This window comes from Ammospiza nelsoni, chromosome 3, assembly GCF_027579445.1.
Source record: "Ammospiza nelsoni isolate bAmmNel1 chromosome 3, bAmmNel1.pri, whole genome shotgun sequence".
Classification (NCBI taxonomy): domain Eukaryota; kingdom Metazoa; phylum Chordata; class Aves; order Passeriformes; family Passerellidae; genus Ammospiza; species Ammospiza nelsoni.
In genome coordinates, this window is record NC_080635.1 from 56,527,365 (window position 1) to 56,547,195 (window position 19,831).

At 37.9% G+C, this 19,831-nt stretch overlaps 1 protein-coding gene across 1 annotated transcript in view; it reads left to right on the top strand.

Moving 5' to 3' along the window:
* The window catches only part of SYNE1 (spectrin repeat containing nuclear envelope protein 1), a 281,934-nt gene that overhangs the window by 233,850 nt on the left and 28,253 nt on the right, over positions 1-19,831 (top strand). Inside the window, exons 122-129 of the mRNA XM_059468351.1 lie at positions 3,149-3,243; positions 4,195-4,429; positions 5,116-5,310; positions 7,101-7,226; positions 7,958-8,113; positions 10,030-10,188; positions 10,660-10,826; positions 17,690-17,852. Of these exons, the coding sequence (XP_059324334.1) occupies positions 3,149-3,243; positions 4,195-4,429; positions 5,116-5,310; positions 7,101-7,226; positions 7,958-8,113; positions 10,030-10,188; positions 10,660-10,826; positions 17,690-17,852 (1,296 nt within the window). The remainder of the gene's footprint in view (positions 1-3,148; positions 3,244-4,194; positions 4,430-5,115; positions 5,311-7,100; positions 7,227-7,957; positions 8,114-10,029; positions 10,189-10,659; positions 10,827-17,689; positions 17,853-19,831) is intronic.

Consider the following 19,831-nt stretch of genomic DNA (forward strand, 5'->3'; position numbering starts at 1 on the left):
TGGTGCACATTTTTTCTCCACCCATATTGTTACTGCCAAGATTCCTGTTAAAGATCAAGTAAAAGAAGTCAATTTTCATACCAGAGCTCCCATGTGGCCCCAGTAGTTTCAGTTCCCACAGCTTTTTCAGCTGACCTTCCCCTAGACTCAGGCTGGATTACAGGAAGAGTTATGTCCTTCCCCCTCTCCTGCCTTATATCTCATAGCATAGTGTTTGAATGAGTGTCTGATAGCAAAAAGTAATTCACAACCTTTTTTAGCATACGTTTGCCTTAGCATCTAGCTGCCTTTGCTTTCAAAAATGTCATCCATTTTATTTTCTTTCATTGCTGCCAGCATTAAATGGACAGTCTCTGTAAGCTTAAACATCTCAGGTCTTTGAGATTTGAATGTCCAGTAATTATTTCTGGACATTCAAATCTCAAAGACCTGAGATGTTTAAGCTTACAGAGACTGTCCATTTGTTGTGTCCAGTCATAGCTATAATTATCTGAAGGGAGTTAGGGCAATCTTCTTGCATTCGTTTGTCTTGAGATCTCAGCTTAATTCTTTCCTGAAACTTTGATCTGTGCAGATGAACATTACTTGGGCATTCTACTTGAGCCCTTTTTTTGCAACTATAAAGTAATCTCAGAATTAAGATGATTAATACCTGTTTTTTTAAGTGCTGCAGTTTATCCTTAAAAAAGTAACGTGCTTTCATTTTTTTAAAACTTATTTTTGGCATTTTTAATAAGCATTCATTACAAAATGTATATTTTTTGTATTCATTACAAAATGTCCTTTTCAGTGCTTCCTGACAGTCACTATGAATTTTTTTCTCACTACTTGTGGCAGAAAGGGTCCAATATCAACTTCTTGAGATGCATTTTCACATTGTTTTGCTTTGTATTTTTGAAAACAATGGGAAAATACTCTGTTTCCACCTGAATTCCTAGAATAGATATTGAAATGCTTCCAGCTCTATTATTGCCTTTCCAGTCACTCATAAATTTTGCTGGTTTTTACCCAAAGAAGACCCCAACCACCTCAGTGGCCTTATTTAGAAATATCTTCCTGGTGGAGTTCACAAGGTGGAGGTGATGATCTTTTCACACATCATGTGCTAGCGCTGATGTCTGCATCAGTCTGCCAGGATGATCTTGTAATCACTCTTGCACGGTTCTCCAGTACATGGGACAGTGCTTGGGACTCCCAAGCACTGGGAATGCACTGAGACAAGTGCTTGTCTCAATGTATTCCCAGGGAGAAACTGCTGGCAGGGGAGGGGGAAGGAAGTTGCTTGCCAACTCAGTTACCAAAATTTTCCCCAGTGTGCCAGTGTTGTGCATTTCAACATTTGCCCTCCTTTCCTCCTTGTTTGAGCTCCTGTTTCTGTGATTCATGGCGATCTACATATGAGAATAAATTTGGGTGACAAATTTAGGTAACAGAGTAACAGGTAACAGAGTATTCTTATGTACAGAGTGTAAATATGGAAAGGTGGATGATGACCAAAATATCTCTACTTTTGTGTGGGGATTGAATTCATCCACTCTAAGCAGACTTACCATGCTTGATAAGTTTTTATTTCATTTGTCCTCCTAAAATAGTATTAAAATTTTCCCTTTTGAAGGAATTGGTTTTGCTGGTTTTTAGTTTTGTTTTGTTTTCAGATTTTTGGGGGTGTGGAGGGAGGGGAGGGTGGGAAATGTTGGGGTTTTTGGGTGGGGGACTTGTTTAACCAATTGCAGCAGTTGTGTTCTATTTAGTCTCAGTCTGTCAACAATGCTGGTAGATGCTGTTACCTCCTGTGCTTCATGTCCCCTAACTTGACATAAATAGATGTTACAGAAAGTAAAATTCTTGCCTTTTTGCTCTGCTTTCTGAAACTCTCAGTGCCACGCTATTGTGGCTTCATTCATGAGATAATAATAGCATTCAGTTTTCCTCTGATTCAGGTTCAGTCAATGATAAGTGCCAAGGCATTCAAACAGTCTCAAATATTTCTGTAAAGAAATCAGACAACACTATTTCTTTCTATGAGAAAATGTATGACCTGAGTAGCACCTCAGAGTTAACTCAGTGATTCAGAGAGGCAAAATCTCATTTTAAAAAATTACTGCATCATCTAGAAGACCTAAACTACACACAGTGTGCTTGAGAGATTTAAATGCGCAGGGGCCAGTGGGTGTTCTGCTGGCAAGTGCAGATGCAGGAATTGGTACAATCACAATTTGAGCTGGTGGGATGCCATATAAGAGAAGTGGAGAATAGTGGCTCTTTGCTCAGGCAAGGGTGAACTTGTATGCAAATACCATCACTAACTAAAGAAAAAAAACCTCAAGCTGCATACTAGTATAATTTTTCTCTGAAACACTCTGTAAACCTTTTGAACATAAAGTCCATCCAGTGATGCCTGCGTGTACCTTCATTAGTATAAAAATATTCCTGAAGAATCTTACATAGAGACATGCTCCATTACTAAAAGGAAAGATGTTTTTAAAAATAAATTTAAGTAGTATATACACTTACGTTTGCTTAAGTAGTAATTAGGAAATTTTTTTGTCTTAAGTAACATTTAAGTAATAAGAGGGTTTTAAAAGTATTGTGAAAGTTTATTATGCTGCTATTGTTTGTGAAGGAAATTGGAAAATAAATATGAAAACTTGAAAGAATTGGAAAATAGATTTCTAGCTCCTATACATAGCTGTTTCTTTTAAGGCTCTATTGTCAATGTAAAAGTGTATTAAAAGTTTATATAACACTATCACACATGGTCTGTGTAGCAAAGCAAAATATTATAAAATTCTTAAACATGTCAAAAAATAAAAAGTGCCCTTTCTGTCCAAACAAAAATACCCTATCTAGATTTTGTTGTAGATGATAGTGTCAATCACACAACTGTGCTCAGAAACATAAAATCTATCTCCTGTTGATATAATTGAGCTTTATAATATTGGTCTTGAGGAACTAATAATGAGTACTAGAAGCAGCAAGTAAATCTAAAATGAGAGTTTTCAATATGTTTTTATTAGGGTCATGAAAAAACTCCCATTGAATTAATTTGAAATGTGATTAAATATATGAAAATTCATTTTTATCAGTGCATAAAGACAGCATTAAAAAGTAAGATGTTGTTTTAACCTCCTTGTCTCCTGTACAACAGCTATTCCAGGCAGAGATGTTCAGCCGCCAGCAGATTTTGCATTCAATTATCTCTGATGGGCAGCACCTCCTAGAACAAGGACAGGTGGATGACAGGTAGACATTGCTGTGTTGTTGCTGCTGCTGGTTATGTGCAGTTAGACTAGTGGGAGACTTCCAAACAGAGAAGGTAGCAGATGGCAGTGTTCAGATCACGCTCTTCTGAAGTGGAACTTACTATTCCTGTGGTTTAGCTGTTAATTAGCCAGATCTTAAGACATTGTTCTTTAGAATGCTATGGGGCATGTGAACACATTGGGGAATACAATAACCTTCTGAGGCCGCTTCATTGACAAAGATCTGTCTTGGAATATAAAGCATGTTACATATATATCTATTCTGATGTATTTTCAAAATGTCACTTTCACCAAAGGAGCCTGCAGTGACACTACATTTGATTTCTGCCACCTGGGGATTTGCCTCCACCAGGAGGATTCCCTACTGCCATTTAAGAACACCTGCAGCCCTAATGTAATGGAATAGGTATTCATTGTTACCTAGGATTTCATTTTAAATGCTTATGATCAAATGAATGAAAATCAGTGGAACACCAATGGCTTCACAGTTGGGCATATGCATTGACTTTGCTAAGGTTATGGTACAAAGATGAACTGTTTTTGGAATGTGAGAATTTTATTAATACTATGTGTATCTTATGCCTGCTTTGAACTCAGTAATAAATCTGGGGGTGAAATGTGAAATCTCTATGATTTACTATGAATTTCGCAAAACCTATGGGTTTTCTTTGTGTATTTCTGGGAAGAAGGTAGAAGAGTTTTGTGCATTAAGCGTTTGGGATTTTTAAGGCGTTAATAATTGAATCCCTTTAATTCTCCCAGTACATGAAGTTCTTATCCTCAGTCAGCCTTCAGAGGACTTCAGTGCTTTTCTCTTAGTGTTTTGTAATTGGCAGACACCTTCCTTTTCACTTCAATGTATTTCATTAAGCAAACATATCCAAGTATGAAGGTTACTTTGTCTTTTTTATTATTTATCTATTTGTAATAGGGATGAATTTAATCTGAATCTGACTCTTCTGAGCAATCAGTGGCAAGGAGTAATTCGCCGAGCACAGCAGATGAGGGGGATCATTGACAGCCGGATTCACCAGTGGCAGCGCTACACGGAGATGGCGGAGAAGCTGCGCAAGTGGCTGCTGGAGATGTCCTGCCAGCCAGCAACCGAGCTGGGCAGTGCTCCTGTCCCACTGCAGCAAGCAAGAGTGCTGCTGGATGAAGTGCAGGTATGTGCAGTGCGGCTGAAGAAAAAGGAAAAGATCCCTGCCTTTTTTACAGCCTTCGCCATTTAAAATGTCTGCCCTGACAGTTCTTTTCTGGGACTGGCATAACATCAGAAGTGTGATGGAAGCAAAGGTAGGGCTGATAAAAAACATGAAAGAGAGAACTTAGTGGGCCCTCGCTCTTGAGCCACTTTTGCTTCTGTTTTTGCTCTCAGCTAGTACCACACTGAAACAATCTTGAAAATATAGTGATGACCTGTTTACAGAATGTATACCAGATAACAAGGATCCCTTGAGTGTCCATCTTCATCAGAGGTTAACAGTATCTAGTAAGCAGCTTGGTGTCTTCAAGGTTTTTAGCTAGAAGATGGATATAATAAGAATAACAACCCTTATAAGTATAGCTGGATCTAGAGGAAATATTTCTCTTTAAGAGGCGTTGAGATACTGACATTAATGGGGAGAAAGAAGTCTTTCATGTCTTCATCTCCTTGAAGAAATTTTCTAAAGGTTTGCTGCAGTAAATGATTGTGAAAATATTAGGGTAAATCGTTTGGGCCATAGATCATGTGTAAGACAAGGTATGCAACCAACTAAAATAGAGGCTTGAGAATGAATTACTGAATTTTAATTAAGTGCTAATTTTAATTAAAAGGACAAAGCTGACAGAAAACTGTTAATATTTTCAGCTCAAAGAGAAAGTTCTCCTAAGGCAGCAAGGGAGTTACATCCTCACTGTGGAGGCTGGGAAGCAACTGCTGCTCTCTGCTGACAGTGGAGCTGAGGCAGTCCTGCAGGCAGAGCTTACTGAAATCCAGGAGCGCTGGATGATAGTCAGCACTCAGCTGGAGCAACAAAAGAAACAGCTTGCTTTGCTGCTAAAAGTAAGTGTGCAATTCCTTCTGTACTTCTTCAGCAAGTTTGTGGTTTTTCACTGTGGGCCCTGGTGGAGGAATGCTCTCTCAATGGACAAACACAAATACAGAACTGCATTTACAGTACATGAACTAAAAATTACCCTTCACCACCTCTGAAACTGGGAGTGGTAATACTTCATAACAGGCTTGCATGTCAGTGGATATATTGTAATTGATATTTCCAGAATACTGCCAATAAAGTATATCCATACCATTCCTGTTTTCAAAACAGAGGAAAGAATTATTGTATTTTGCACAAATTTCTATTGAGTTGGAGTGGAAAAGTTTTTCTAGGTGGAAGCTGCAGGGATGACTTTTGTGAGCTACCAGAAACTTTCCCTGTGTCTGATGGAGCCAGTGCCAGCTGAGTCCAAGATGGACCCACTTCTGGCCAAGGCTGAGCACAGCAGTGATGGTGGTAGTGCCTCTGGGATAAGTTGAGATGGAAAAAGAAAATTACTCTTGCAGGAGCAATTGCATCCATAGAGGGGAGTGAGACAACAGTGACTTTGCAGACACCAAGGTCAGTGAAGGAGGGGGATGAAGTGCTCCAGGAGCCAGAGCAGAGATTATCCTGCAGGTCATGGTAGAGACATGGAGCTCTACGGTGGAGCAGAAATCTACCTGGAGGCCAAGGAGGTCCATAGGGAAGCTGAGATCCACCTGCAGCCCATGGAAGACCCACACCAGAGCAGGTGGATGCCTGAAGAAATCTGTGACCCCATGGAGAGCTCACACTAGGGCTGTTTTGCTGGCTCTGACTCTGTACCAGACCCTTGTTGGAGCCTGTTCCTGAGGGTTTGGAAGGAATCCAGGGGAGGGACTCTCTCCACAGTAGTTTGTGAAGAACTGCAGCCCATAGGAGAAGTTTTCCCAGCTCTTGGAAAAGTTTGTGGGGGATTCTCTTCCATGGGAAGAACCCCATGCTGGAGCAGGGGAAGAGTGTTAAGAATATCACAGGCTATTTTCATGCAAGGTCATATTATTTGACATGGCTAATTCTTCATCAAGATGATCATGAAATACTGGCATAGACTGGGAAAAAAAGGAAGGAGAGAAATACAAAGGCAGTGGTAGAAGGAGAAATTTTTGAAACAGAAGACTTAGTTCCAATGCAAGTTTCAATACAGGTTCTGTGTTTTCTGGTATCACACAACTGGTATTCTTTGGGGGCTTATTAGGGATCTTTTTGCCTTAATATAAGGCTTTAACAAGCAGGTGAGACAGATAAAACCATACTGCTACTTCATAGGGTTTGTTTGCATTGAACACATTAAAAATTTTGTTAAGTATACAAACACTAAAGCAGGGTGAAGCTGCTAGAATCCTGATATAAGGAAGATACTGATACTGAAGATGCTGATTTCAAGAAGTACTTCAATCTGCACTGAATTTGCAGTTTCCCCAACCACTTTTTCTTTTTTTTCACAGAGATTAATGCACCTGAATGAAGCTCTTGTAGAAGAGTAATGGTGTGATTAATACAGGCATTCAAGAAAGGAAGTGGAAAATTAATTTTGTCAGGGAGAGACTGCTGAAAGGATGGAGTTGTATCTAGACAAAATTTTAAAACCAGAAGACCTTGTGTATATCTACTAACAGAGACCTAAACAAAAAAAATTCTACATGTCTCTCAAAGTCTGAGACTTCTTGTATTATTTAGAGGGAGTTTTCAGAGCATGTTATTTTTAGGCAAATCAACTGACATAAGTATAACACAGATCATAACTGAAGTCTAATAAACATTCTGCTTTCAGGACTGGGAAAAATGCGAAAAGGGCATAGGAGACTCCCTGGAGAAGCTAAGATCATTCAAGAAAAAGCTTTCTCAGCCATTGCCAGATCACCATGATGAGTTGCATGCAGAGCAGATTCGTTGCAAGGTAAAGCACTTCTCTATTGATTGTTGTCTCATCTTTTTTTGCCTTTGTGCAGTAACTTCTTCTGTTGTTAACTGGGTTCATATTATTGATGATGCAAACCAGTCAGCCATCCCCATGACAAGACACATATGGACACCATAATACCAGAGTGATCTCACCATAATGCAAATCCTTCAGAGTAAATATAGATCTGATCAAAGTGATACCAGAACAAGGTCTGAAAAATACTGTAGAAAAGCTTTATATTGGTATGTTTCTGTTGCAGAAATTCTAAACTCAAATTTATACTCATGGTATCTAAACTTCTGGTTGAGTGATTTTTGTTTGAGGTGAAGTGACTATGGGGGATTTTAGACAACACTTCTAGGCTGTATTATTTGCATTTTGGAAGTGGATTACAAACTTGAAAATACTTTGAATATAGAGAGGTTTGAACCAGTACTTGAACTTCCCAGATACCTTTGAACTTCAGAGAGTTGAGTAGAATCTTGTTACAAGGTTAATGTTTCAATTTCTATTGGGGAGTTAATACCATCTGTGAAAATACTGGTAAATTTGGGGTTGATGTTTTCTTATTCATTGAGATTGGGCTTAAACAGTCTCCTTGACACGGTAGGTCTGCTCAGATGTGACTTAAATCTCTGGCAAACACTGCTTGTCTGTTTCACCAACGCACTCAAATTTTTATTTGTTAGCAAACTGGTCCTTTTTCCTTGTGTTTTTCTATTAAGGAGCTAGAGAATGCTGTTGAAGGTTGGACAGATGACCTTGCACACCTCTCCCTGCTGAAGGAGACCCTGTCTGTATATATCAGCGCAGATGATATCTCAATCCTGAGCGAGAGAATAGAGCTCCTGCACAGGCAGTGGGAAGAGCTGTGCCACCAGGCAAGTGCAGCACTGAGCACTGATGGGAGCAGTATGCAGGCTACAAAAGTGTTGGGAGAAAAATTGAATCCAAGTGGCAGCTTTTAGAAAGGATTCACGTAGACACACCTATATTCAAAAGTGAATTCTTTCTGAGTCAGGGGAAACATCCATTGAAATATTCCTTTAGGTACTGCTAGTGCTTCTGGATCTCTTGAAGTTTGTAATGTCTGTGAGGTCATATTTAAACAACCTTGAAAAATCAACCAAAGGTTCACACTGTGACCGGTGGGACTTGGGATGGCTGGCTGGAAAAAAACACAAAAATAATACAGTTACACTTTGCTTTGGTGGAAGACCTGTGCTCAGAAAGGTTGTCCTCTCCCCAGTCAACATTGCCCTATTGTACCTTCAGTTCTGCTGATACCTTCTCCTACTTCAGGCCTCAGTGTCTGCATTTCTTTTAGTCTGAGGGTGACTTGCTTGCCTGCAAAATGGAGCTGAGGAGTATTGTTTAATTTTTTCAGCTGCATCATGTTATTAGTGTGCTTTTGGCCTCTGAATTGCACTGCAGGTAGTGGAGTCTTCCTTACCCAGCTTTTCAGATTATCCTGGTGTTGTTTCTGTGGTTCAGCAGAGATTGCAGTCCAAATATGCTGGGACTAACTTGAAATAGTTACCTTATGGAAAGTACCTGTGAAGGTTTCAAAAACTTCAAAGTAGGAAAAGTGCTTCACAGTTACCAGCCCAGAACTTGTTAGTTGCATTTGAATGAGCTGGTGTAGATACATCTAAATTATGATTCAGTCACTGCTTGTATGTTTATGGTAAAAGAAGGAACCAAGTAAAGAAGTTTTATCTTAGTTTTAAGCATGCTGAGTGTTTGAGGATGTAACCTAGTGCAACCCTTCGTTCATCTGCTGCTTATTTCCGGAAAGCTGTCATCAAGTTAAGAACCACAAAAAGGAAATGCAAGATCACGTGTATGCCCCTGTTCAAGCTAAAGCAGTAGTTAAAAAGCACATCACTTTAATTTGGGAAAGAGCTTCATCTTTTCAGCTGAAATTACGATGCAAAGTCAGAAAGAACCCAGATCACAGTGGGGAGGCAGTAAGTAGTTGTACCAGTGTCTGAAGCTGGAGAGATGATTTTGCTGCTTAGCATGTTCTGCTTTTTTGATTTCGGTGTCCATCTGGGTCTGCCGCTGCAGGTAGTACCACAGTTACATCTGTTTCTTAAATGCAGCAATGTTTTCCTTCCGTCTGTGTTAACTGCAGCATTTGCTTGTTTGGTGTGTCATGCCTAATCTTTCCTGTCAGAGCACACCTCAGTGCTTTGGAATCTCTCAAGATGGCATGCTTATACACAGGAAATAGTCATCTATGATATTAGTGTATTGAGACTCAAGTAAAAAATTACTTTTGCAAAATACAGTGTATCTTGAATTTAGCTTTGTATTCATGAGCTCAGGCACAAATGGCACAGACTTTTGGACTGTGGCCTGTACTATATTTGTTGGGGGATTTTTTATGCTTTGGTGAAGCATTTTTAATTTAATCACTGAGACTAAAATATTTTATAAAATTTTAAAAGTGAGCAAGAACTGTAAGAAATACAGTTTTTATCTTCTAATGAAAACTTTGTGTTAGAGATGTTATGAAACAAGATATTGACAGACTCCTGAGCTTAACGCTTGGGTGCCTGTCTCTGTTCATAGGATGTAGCTAACAGGAAATCTGAGATCAGTGCTTACCCCTGAACTTACAGGCAGTCACAGAAATTTTTGCTGTACAACTCCAGTTTGTTTCAATGGCAAGTAGGTGGCTACAACACTTTTTCAAGGGTAGAGCTATTCACATTGAGGCACCAAGTGTTTTAAGCATGTCTTAAGTGTGTTTGCTATTTTAGTTTCATTTGCTCTTTGCAAATGGTTTCAGGTCTCCTTGCGTCGACAACAAGTCAGTGAGAGACTGAATGAGTGGGCTGTCTTCAGTGAGAAGAACAAGGAACTCTGTGAATGGCTGACACAAATGGAGAGTAAGGTGTCTCAAAATGGTGACATCCTCATAGAAGAAATGATTGAGAAACTGAAAAAGGTATAATGTACACTTACATACTCTTCTTTAACTGCTTAATTGTTTTTTAATTAGCTGAAATTAAGGTTTTACCTTACTCTGATGTGTTCTGGTGTTTTTGTTCTCTCACTATGCAGCATTTTCCTGTCTTTGTTAAGATAGGACCTCCCAGAGTACCATAAAATTAAGTGAATGCAAAGTCAGAGGCATCTGAATGCTTTACTGAGTGTCCAATCAGAATTGCCTGTAATGAGTTAAACTATAGCATATTTATAGAAGACATTTTGTTTTGGGTTGTGTTGGGTAGGTTTTTTTCATTCTTCTGGTAGTTGTTTTTGTTATCCATCAAATATATAAGAAGTTGTCACTCCACTGTACCAATCAACTGAACAAACAACATTTACTTGTATTTTTGCACCATTCCATTTGCAGTGCACAGCAGTGTATATTTAGAATAAGTACCCTGTCTTCTGATTGCTCTTTACTCTCTAGGATTATCAAGAAGAAATTGCTGTAGCCCAGAAGAACAAAATCCAGCTTCAGCAAATGGGAGAGAGACTTGCTAAAGCCAGCCATGAGAGTAAGGCATCAGAGATTGAGTACAAACTTGGCAAAATCAATGACAGGTGGCAGCATCTTCTAGATCTTATTGCAGCCAGGTAAGACAGTTTTTTTATTTTATAAGTTTTAAGTTGGACAGATTAATTTGCTAGACATCATGCTTTTAAAATTCTTCATTGTCTACCTTTTTATCATAAATTCTGAAATAAATTTATTCCTAACCATCAACTTATTTCTGTGAAAATTACTTTGCTGTTTTCCTTTATGATACATGACAACATTTCTTCAAGAAGAGGCATTTAAAAGCTTCATTATAATAATATGGTGATGGTAGTAGTTTAACAGTTGGACTTGATCTTAAAGCTCTTTTCCAAACTTAACAGTTCTATGTTTCTACAATATAGGATCAGTTGCAGTCAGATTTAGTGAGCCTTGCTCTAGTACCACCTTACTTTACATGGTGCTAAAAAATGGATGCAAATTTAGTTTTTCTAAAAATTTCTTGACAGCAGAACCAAAACAGTGCCGTTGTAGTTTTGTATTTCAAGAAGAGCAGGCCTAAAACTAAGTCTTAAGTTTTCTGCCAGATCATTTTTTTCATGGATGGAGAAGAGTAACTCCAGGATGTATGCATCCTGGCCTTAAGGAGTCTTTTTATTCAAGGTCAAAAGTATAACAGCAATTTTCAGAACTTAAAAAAATACAGGATTGTTGTTTGATAAGTAAAGAAAATTATTTATTTGTTTAGACACTTTCTGTTTAGCTGTGCTACAGTCTTCCTTCCATTACTAACAATAATTTTCTCACAGTTTTGCACTTCCTGGATTCATAAATAGCTCATATACTTTATAATTCCCATTTCTTTGATGTAAGGACAAATGCATTAGTAATAGTTTAGTCCTGTTAGCAGCAAAAAGGTTTGTTTACTTTCATCACCTTTTTTTGTCTCTTCTTTTTTCATATGGCTTTAGTGCATTCTTACTCTGAAATCTGTTAGTATGGGAGCCGTAAATTATATGTAAGCAGAAGCATTCCAGTGGCTCCAGCTCCTTTAATAGTAGTTCATTTTAAAGTAATGAACATCGTATATTTCTTACAGAAGGATTAAGTCAGGAAGTTGCATTATCATTGAGGAGCCTGCTTGGTTTCAGTGGGGTTACATCACCAGTTGTTGAATTTAAAGTATATTTGATATATTTTTATGTAATTCTTTTGAAATGCTTACACAGAGAAGTGTTCAAATAATACCAGGAAGGTTCTAGCAAAAAGGGATTGCATTCAGAAAATACAGAACACATCTTAAAATTATCTGTCTTATCTATTCAGTATTAGAGATTAGTCCCTACTACAGGGAGTGGTGAGGATTTAGGATTTTGATCATTCTCAGGTAGGGAGACATAGATGCAATATTATACACTGTGTGTATAATTATATTATACACATTCTGTTATCATGAAGTATCAAGTCCTAGTTCTAAATGGAAACTAATGTAAAGTATTATTTACTTTTATTATAAACTAATGTAAAGTATTGTTTACTTTCATTTCCAGATCATTTCACCTTAGCCTTTCTCAATTGGCATGCTCAACATTATTGTATGCAATTAAACATATAACTCTTTACATTCCAGTGCCCACTGAAGGGCAAAAACCTCTGCAAACTTGCTGAAGTTTGGAAATAAATTGTGGAAAGGTTTTATGCTAGGCTATGAAAATTTTGGTAGTTCAGCTGTATCTTAGGCTGGAAATCATTAAAAACCAAGGTCTTGATTAATGTGTGCACAAAATGCTTGTATTGATGTCTAATTACCAGTGGACGAAAGGTTGACATGCCCAAGATAATTTTTTAGAATGCTCCGGAGACCCTTTAGAATATGTTCTTATAAATTGGCATGTGTTTCTGTTACGATATTTTGTAATTTGGAGTGTATCATATAACATAATTTTGGCTTCATTCAGGTAGTAAAGGCATATTAGTTGTCCTAGTACTGAGAAAAAAATACATCTTTTCACGTTCCGGACGCCTGACAGTATTAATAAATTATTAGAGCCTGCAGATTTTCCTGCAATGCTACAGTAATCCCTTGCCTGAAGCATTTTTCTTTTCCTACAGCTGTGAACTAATAGAAAGTGCTGTGTGAAAGTGCTTTAGTAATACTTTATGGTAATACATGTCCAGTCTAAATCTTTACCTGTCAGTTTTATACTGTGTGGTGAAACTTCTCCAGTCACCTGTAAATGCATCTTTGTAACATTCTGTTCCCTTACCTCTTACTCTTAATTGCCCCTCCATTCAGAGGAGGTCTGTAAATACAGAAGTGACAGCTGCAGAATTGTTTCTGCACCACAGACTTACATTTCTTCCCTTCTAGAACCATGTAATCCTTTCAGATTAATGTTTCTGATATGTCAGCCTTATGAAAAAAAGTTGCCATTGTTTACAGCCAGGAAATGGTGCTATTGCTACAACTGCTCAGGCTTTGCAAAGAAGGTTTTGTATGTGTTTTTATCCTTTCCCCTACCAGTCCTAGTCCACATTCCTGGAGATCAAGTCTGGCACATGTTGATGAATGCAGGTTTTATTTAGAAACATGACCACTTGTCACCCTCCAGTGTCATGTTATCAAGCAACGGCTGTGTTAACATTTGTTTGGCATGAAACATTTTCTGTACAGTACTCCCCAGCAAAGTGCGTCCCCTTTCCTCCCCCCTCCAAAAGAACAGTGTTTGCAGGCTTTGAGAGTGGAAGTTCTTCTTTTTAATACTGGAAAATTTCATGGTTGTGGTGGAAGACTTGCATGCTGTGAGGATGGCGGAGGACAACAGTGTGGATTCAGACCTCCCAGACTGTAACTGTGATATCACAAGGCAGGCAACTATTTTTGTTTGCTTTTGATTGATACTATTCTTTCTGAAGTCTTGGCTTGCTGGGAAACTTAACTGAAATATTGATATGTAGAAATCACTACTATAGCTAGAAATTACTGTTTTCTGCTCAGTTGAAAAGCAGTTGACAGTGATAACAGCATACTTTGTTTTACAGCTAGTACTTTTGGATCCTGGAATAATTTTTTATAGTGGTAGAGACTTAGAACTAGTAAAATCTCTTAGCTGTCTGAGAGAAACTGTGGTCTGATTTTACTGCTGTTTTCAAATAAAAGAGCATGTACACATGAGAATAAGCAAACTGTATCTGTCTGCTTGATGTTTGTGTCATGAAAGAGGCATGACTACAAGCAAAAGGCAGAGAATGAAAGAAGCTGTAAAGAGAGTGTTTCTGACTTTACTTATCAAAGCCTGGCTGTCCTGTTCGTATTAATGACTGTTCTGTAACTGCATGTAATACTTGAACTTGACCCTATATCATCTTGGATTTTTGATCCAGCTTCTCTTTTTCCCTTTTCTCATTATCTCTTCTAGAAATTCAGCTGTTGTTCAGAATTCTAGAAATTCAGTCTTTGAAAGAGCAAACTGATTGGAGTAGTAAATATAACTGGCTTTACTGGTGTCCTACTACACAGTAGTACCGTACTTTGGAGAATAAATACTTTTTTTATTATTAAAAAAATTGTTTTTAAACTGATCTTCTCAAAGCTGATTTTAATAGTGCAACGTTTTTCACTACTTCAGAGGGTTTCTTTAAACTTTGTCTGCTGTTCCAAGTAATTATTTTTTTAAAAGTACCTTTTCTGTTTTCTGATGTGTACTGTACAGACTTAGCCAACATGCTCTTACTGACTTTTTTCATCCTGCTTTTAAAGTTTAATATTAGTAAGCAGCTGTCTAAATGACTAATGCAGTAGTTATGACTTCTATATGATGCATTTTTCTGTACTTACAGGATTGTTCCCGTTTAGATTTAAGTGGAATTTAAGATTTTCTTCTTTAGGACTAGTTGAATTAAATACATCTGTGCTTAATTTTGGCTCCAAGTTGTTTTCCCACTGTCTTTGCCCAATGTAGAATAATAGACATTATTTATAGACAATCTAAAGTTACCGGTTTCTTGGGGAAATTGAGGCACATTAATTGGAACATGAAAATATAAGTATCATAAGCCCGTTCAAATTGTTAGATGATTTTTCATCAGTAAACCTTGAAAACAATTGAATTCTGCTGTATTTTCCTTTCTGAGCATTTAAGCATTTGTAAATTGTAACAAGACTGGGGAGTGTGTTTTATGAAAAACAACCTTCAAATCAACTGTGTCATGGTTCTAACCCTTTGATTTCAGTGCAAAATTTTTATTATCAAGGAGAAAAGTTATCTCAAGTCTCTAACATGTGCAGTTACTGTGCTGTCTGGTGCTGCAACAAAAGCATGAAATTATTGTTGGAGTCATTAACACATGAAGCATAATCTTGCAAATGAAATCTCAAATCATCAAAATTACTCTTGGCTAGGGATTCTACATACCTGATTTTAAGATTTTAAATTTCATCTTTTTCTCTTATGCAGAGCTTTTAGAGCACAGGCAACTTTTCTTGCTGAAATTCAGAAGGAAAACTCAGGCATGTTGGATTGCATCTATTATTTGATCGTGGATATGCTTTCAGTGTAGCCGGAGGCACAACACTGCACTGCAGTTCAGTCAAAAAAAAAAATCTCAGCAGACTCAAATGAGCACTTGTTTATTTGTTTCTATTTGTACCACGGGCAAGGAACCTCTTACGTTAAACTCAGTACAAAAAAAAAAACCCAGTGTAAAGGGTAGACGTAGTGGGGGTACAGGAAGGAATCTGGAAGGTTTGGGTTTTTGGGTTTGGTTGGAGTGTTCTTTGTTCACACTGTTTTTCTTTCTCTCTCTGAAGTAACTTAGATCATGTGACTGAAAATAGTGGTAGTTGGCCCAGACTATTTTTATGCTCTGTCAGGGATGTATTCCTGTGCAGTTTGCCTGAGGCAGAGGGCACTTTCTAAAAGCTGGACTTTTTATAGTTGCTGTAGGGAAAATGTAGATGAAATCCAGCACAGAGATTAAAGTACACACAATTGCAAACAAAAAAATCCACATCCGCAGCTTGGTCTTGCTGATAATCGAGTGACATTGCTTCCTCACAGGGCTGGCATGACTCATTGTTCCCTTTCCTACTCCAGCAGGCCTCCAAAAGATCAGTAGCATTGAACCTTGAAATTATAAGCAGAAAATGGGCAGGATTTCTCCCCTTTTCAGTAATGTCAGAGATTGAAAAGCTGTATGTGCCTTGCAGAAGGGTGATAACCAACTCTCTTGGTCACCCTATGAGCAAGTTTTAGTTGGTTCAAACCCACAAAACATTGAATGTAGAACCAGAGGTGATACGGAGAGGGTACCCTCAATGGTTTCTCCTACCATCTCCCTAAGCCTAAACACCTGGCTGTATTATGATACATAGCCTCATGATGAGGACTAAGGCAGTCTTTCATCATAATTGTATTGACTTCAGGCCCATCATAGACAGGTTTTCACATTGCCCTGATTTTTTTCCAGTTACCAGGTGAGGTTTTTTTACAGATCAAACCCTCCAGCTGTCGGTCATGAGACTCCGGCAAGGAAACTGTATTTGGACTGTTCTTAAGGGTTTTTAGCTAATAAAGAACCACAGTTTAACCATCTGTGAGCTAAATGGAGGACTATAAAGAGAAGAAAATTTGAAAGATTTAACTTTTTTTTTTTTAAGATGAAATTAATATCTCTGTGATTCTCTTAGTGGTCAACTGCAACTACTGCTTTCAGTATGGAAGCACTTGATAAATTTGCTGGTTAAACAAGAAAAATGTGAACTGCTTAATTTGAATTATAGGATAGTCGGGGGCATTTTGTTTCCTTAATTAACCTGGCAGGTTTGTATTTTTTAACCCAATTTAGTCAGTCTGTTCCCAATGGCACTCATCTCTTAAACCTTTCTGGTATTGAAACACTTAAGTAGAAGAGCAATAGGAGTATAAAAGGGAACATTACTCAAGATTGTTTTTGGTACCACACAAACAGGGAAAAAGAGCTTAGAAAAAAATTCAGAATTCACTAATAATGTATATTATGAAACACAGGAATAGGAAGGAGAGAATGAATTACTGAAGGACAGTTTTGCAGTTCAAACAGATTGGAGAAAAAATTATTTGAGATAGGAGGAAAGTTTACTTGAATTTATTCAATCACTAAGCTTAATGCTCTCTTGATTAAAAAAAAAATCACAAACAGAAATCTATTTCGTTTTTCCTGCTCATTGGTCTTCCAGGGTCAGGATTTCAAGAAAAATACTAGTTAGAAATCACTATGCAGTTCCATTCCAATTTCATATGTTTAAACCTGAAATACTCCAATAACACCAACTTAAAGCAGCCCTTGGAATTCAAGAATTCTCCCCAAGTTCTGAGCTGAATTTCTTGCTCTGAAACTTATTTATTCAAGGGCAAGTCTTCCCCCTGGAACAGGTTGATCACAGAGGTTGCCCAGATGGTGCCCCCTTGCTAGGAATGTTCAGGGTCAGGCTGGATGGGACTCTGAACAACCTGATCTAGATGAGGATGTCCTTGCTCATTGCAGAGCAGGTACACTAGATGACTTTTAAAGATCTCATCCAACCCAAATTTTCTGTGTTACTTAGTTCAGTGTTTTCATGGGTGTGAAAAAGGCCTGTTCACTCAGTGCAGTCTCCCACCAGTACATGGATAAGTTATTTGTGGTCTAAGAAGAGCAGTTGTCATCTATTGGTCAAATGCACAACTAAATTACTTAGATGGTTTTGGGGGTCAACTGATGAAGGTGCAGAAGCTTTGAAAATGTTTTGTGGCATTCATAAGCAGCAGCTGTGAAAGCAGGATTCAATGCACATATAATATACTTCTGCTACATAATAAAGGAAGACATTACAGAAGAACTCACCATCTACGTGAAGTTTCTCTGAAAACTTCCTGAAACACATGCTGTGAAAATTTTCCTTCAGGGTGTACTTAATACTGCCATTTCTTTTTCTTTACAGGGTAAAGAAGTTGAAGGAAACCCTTGTTGCAGTGCAGCAGCTGGATAAAAACATGAGTAGTCTGAGGTCTTGGCTTGCCCACATTGAGTCAGAGCTGTCCAAACCTATCGTCTATGAAACTTGTGACTCTGAGGAGATACAAAGGAAGCTAAATGAGCAGCAGGTAAAATACAACACCCTTACCAGGTGAACAGTGACATGGGGAGAGCCAGAGTAGAGTGTCCCTGGGCTGTCCATACCCAGTTCAGTTGAGAGGGCATCAGGCAAAATGCTTAAATATCAAGGCAAGTGGTACTTACTGTGTCACTTATAGAGCCTTCTGCTGGCCTTGACATCGAATCCACCAGGAGCTGATTGACATTGCCAAGAAAGGTAAGGCACCAAGAGATGTAACCTGAACGAGTTACTGCAATTGTTTTCCTTTGGGGCTTGTGATTTTTGTTTGTTTGAATTGTCTGTTCCCAGAGACAAAACTGACACCTATTAGACCTTGCAAATTTTGCAAATGCTTGAAAATTATTATTTTTAGCAACCTTTCTAACTCACTTTTATTTTGCAGCTTGTTTGAGAGTCACTTTGCACGTAAAGATGCATGAGCTATACATGTGAAGTTAAAATTGGTTGGTTTATACTACTCAAAGCCTTTATGCAGTGCTAGATTAAAATATGTAAAAAAATGTGAATTCAGCCAGCTTTTGGCATTGAAAGTAATGTTACTTCTAAGATGATTTACTATACTTTCTACTTCCTGTTTTACTTCACTGCCCAGTGTAGTTTTAACTAAGATGCACATTGCTGGAGAGAACTGCTGTCCTTTGTGTTCCTGTTGGTTATTAATTGGAAAAAATAGATTTTTGTTTCCCACTGGAGAGGAGTTAGATGTTCTCCTGGGTTCTTTCTCCAGAGGAGAAAGAAATGCGTGGGAAGAGGAAAGACAGAATATTTTATGGATAATTTATGATGAGTACAAATGGGCATTTTGCTCCTTTAAGCTGAGCGTAGAACTGAGAGCCAAGAACTCCCTCAGAGATTTTGCCAGCTCCTCAACTGATTTGCTACTGCTCTGTTCAGAAATACTTATTAATATTTTATATGGAATTTACTTAAGGATAATAATTTATAACACAGAAGCATCAGTAATGAATGGTGTTTCTAAGACAATAAAGTGCTGGGAAGGGCTAAACATTGCTACCAACAAAGTAGACAGTTGAGATCATTTACTAGAATCCCTATGCAAACATCCCATAGTTTGTTACAACCACTTCTTGGGGGATTTATTTTGGGCGCAGAGACTGGTATATCTCTGCCTTTCACTGTTTCCTTGTGATGACAGCATGTGGTAATATTCTGTAAAAGTGAGAGTGATTTAATTTGAATTCTAAAGGAGAGAAATAGAGGTGAATCTTACCATGGGAGGATGCTGTATTTGGAAACATGGTGATGATTTGCTAATCTAACAATACAAGACATGGTTATAATAATAATAATTTTAAAAACCCACCCACTTTCAATGCATGGCAACCAGTATTTTTATTATTGGAGGCTGTATCACTATCCACTACACCTCAGAAGGCTACCTTTTCAAATACTTTGTTCCCTGTCTCTTCTGTTAGTGACTTTGTTTTCTTTTCAATGTTTGATCTTCCACTGAGATCATGTTGTTCATATGCAAAATTAGGTCAAAGATGTTATGTTGTGAAAGAGGAGGGACAAATTCAATTTATGAAACTCCATTATCTACTTCTCTACTTCAGCCAAGCATCAGCTTTGCAGATCGCTGGTCTCTAGTGAAATTAAAAATGCAGTTGAATCTGGATATCCTGGGGGGAGGTAGTGTAACTTCAATTCAGTATTTTTCTGGAGTAATGAACTTCATTTAAAGGATTACTTGTTTATTTATTTTCTCAATCTCCTACCTCTTGAAATGTGAAAAAATAAAAAATGTTTTCTTCTGGGCAAATAAAATTTAAAAAGCGGTTGTATATGGGTGACAGCAGTGCATAAAAGTGACACTCCTTTGTGAACTAACCCAAAAGCTTAATGTTCTCTAATAAACATAATATATTTTAAAATCTGGGAAATAAATATTAGACTATAGAAAAGAAATAGTCTAGACATTGCTTGTGGAAATGTTCTGTAGGT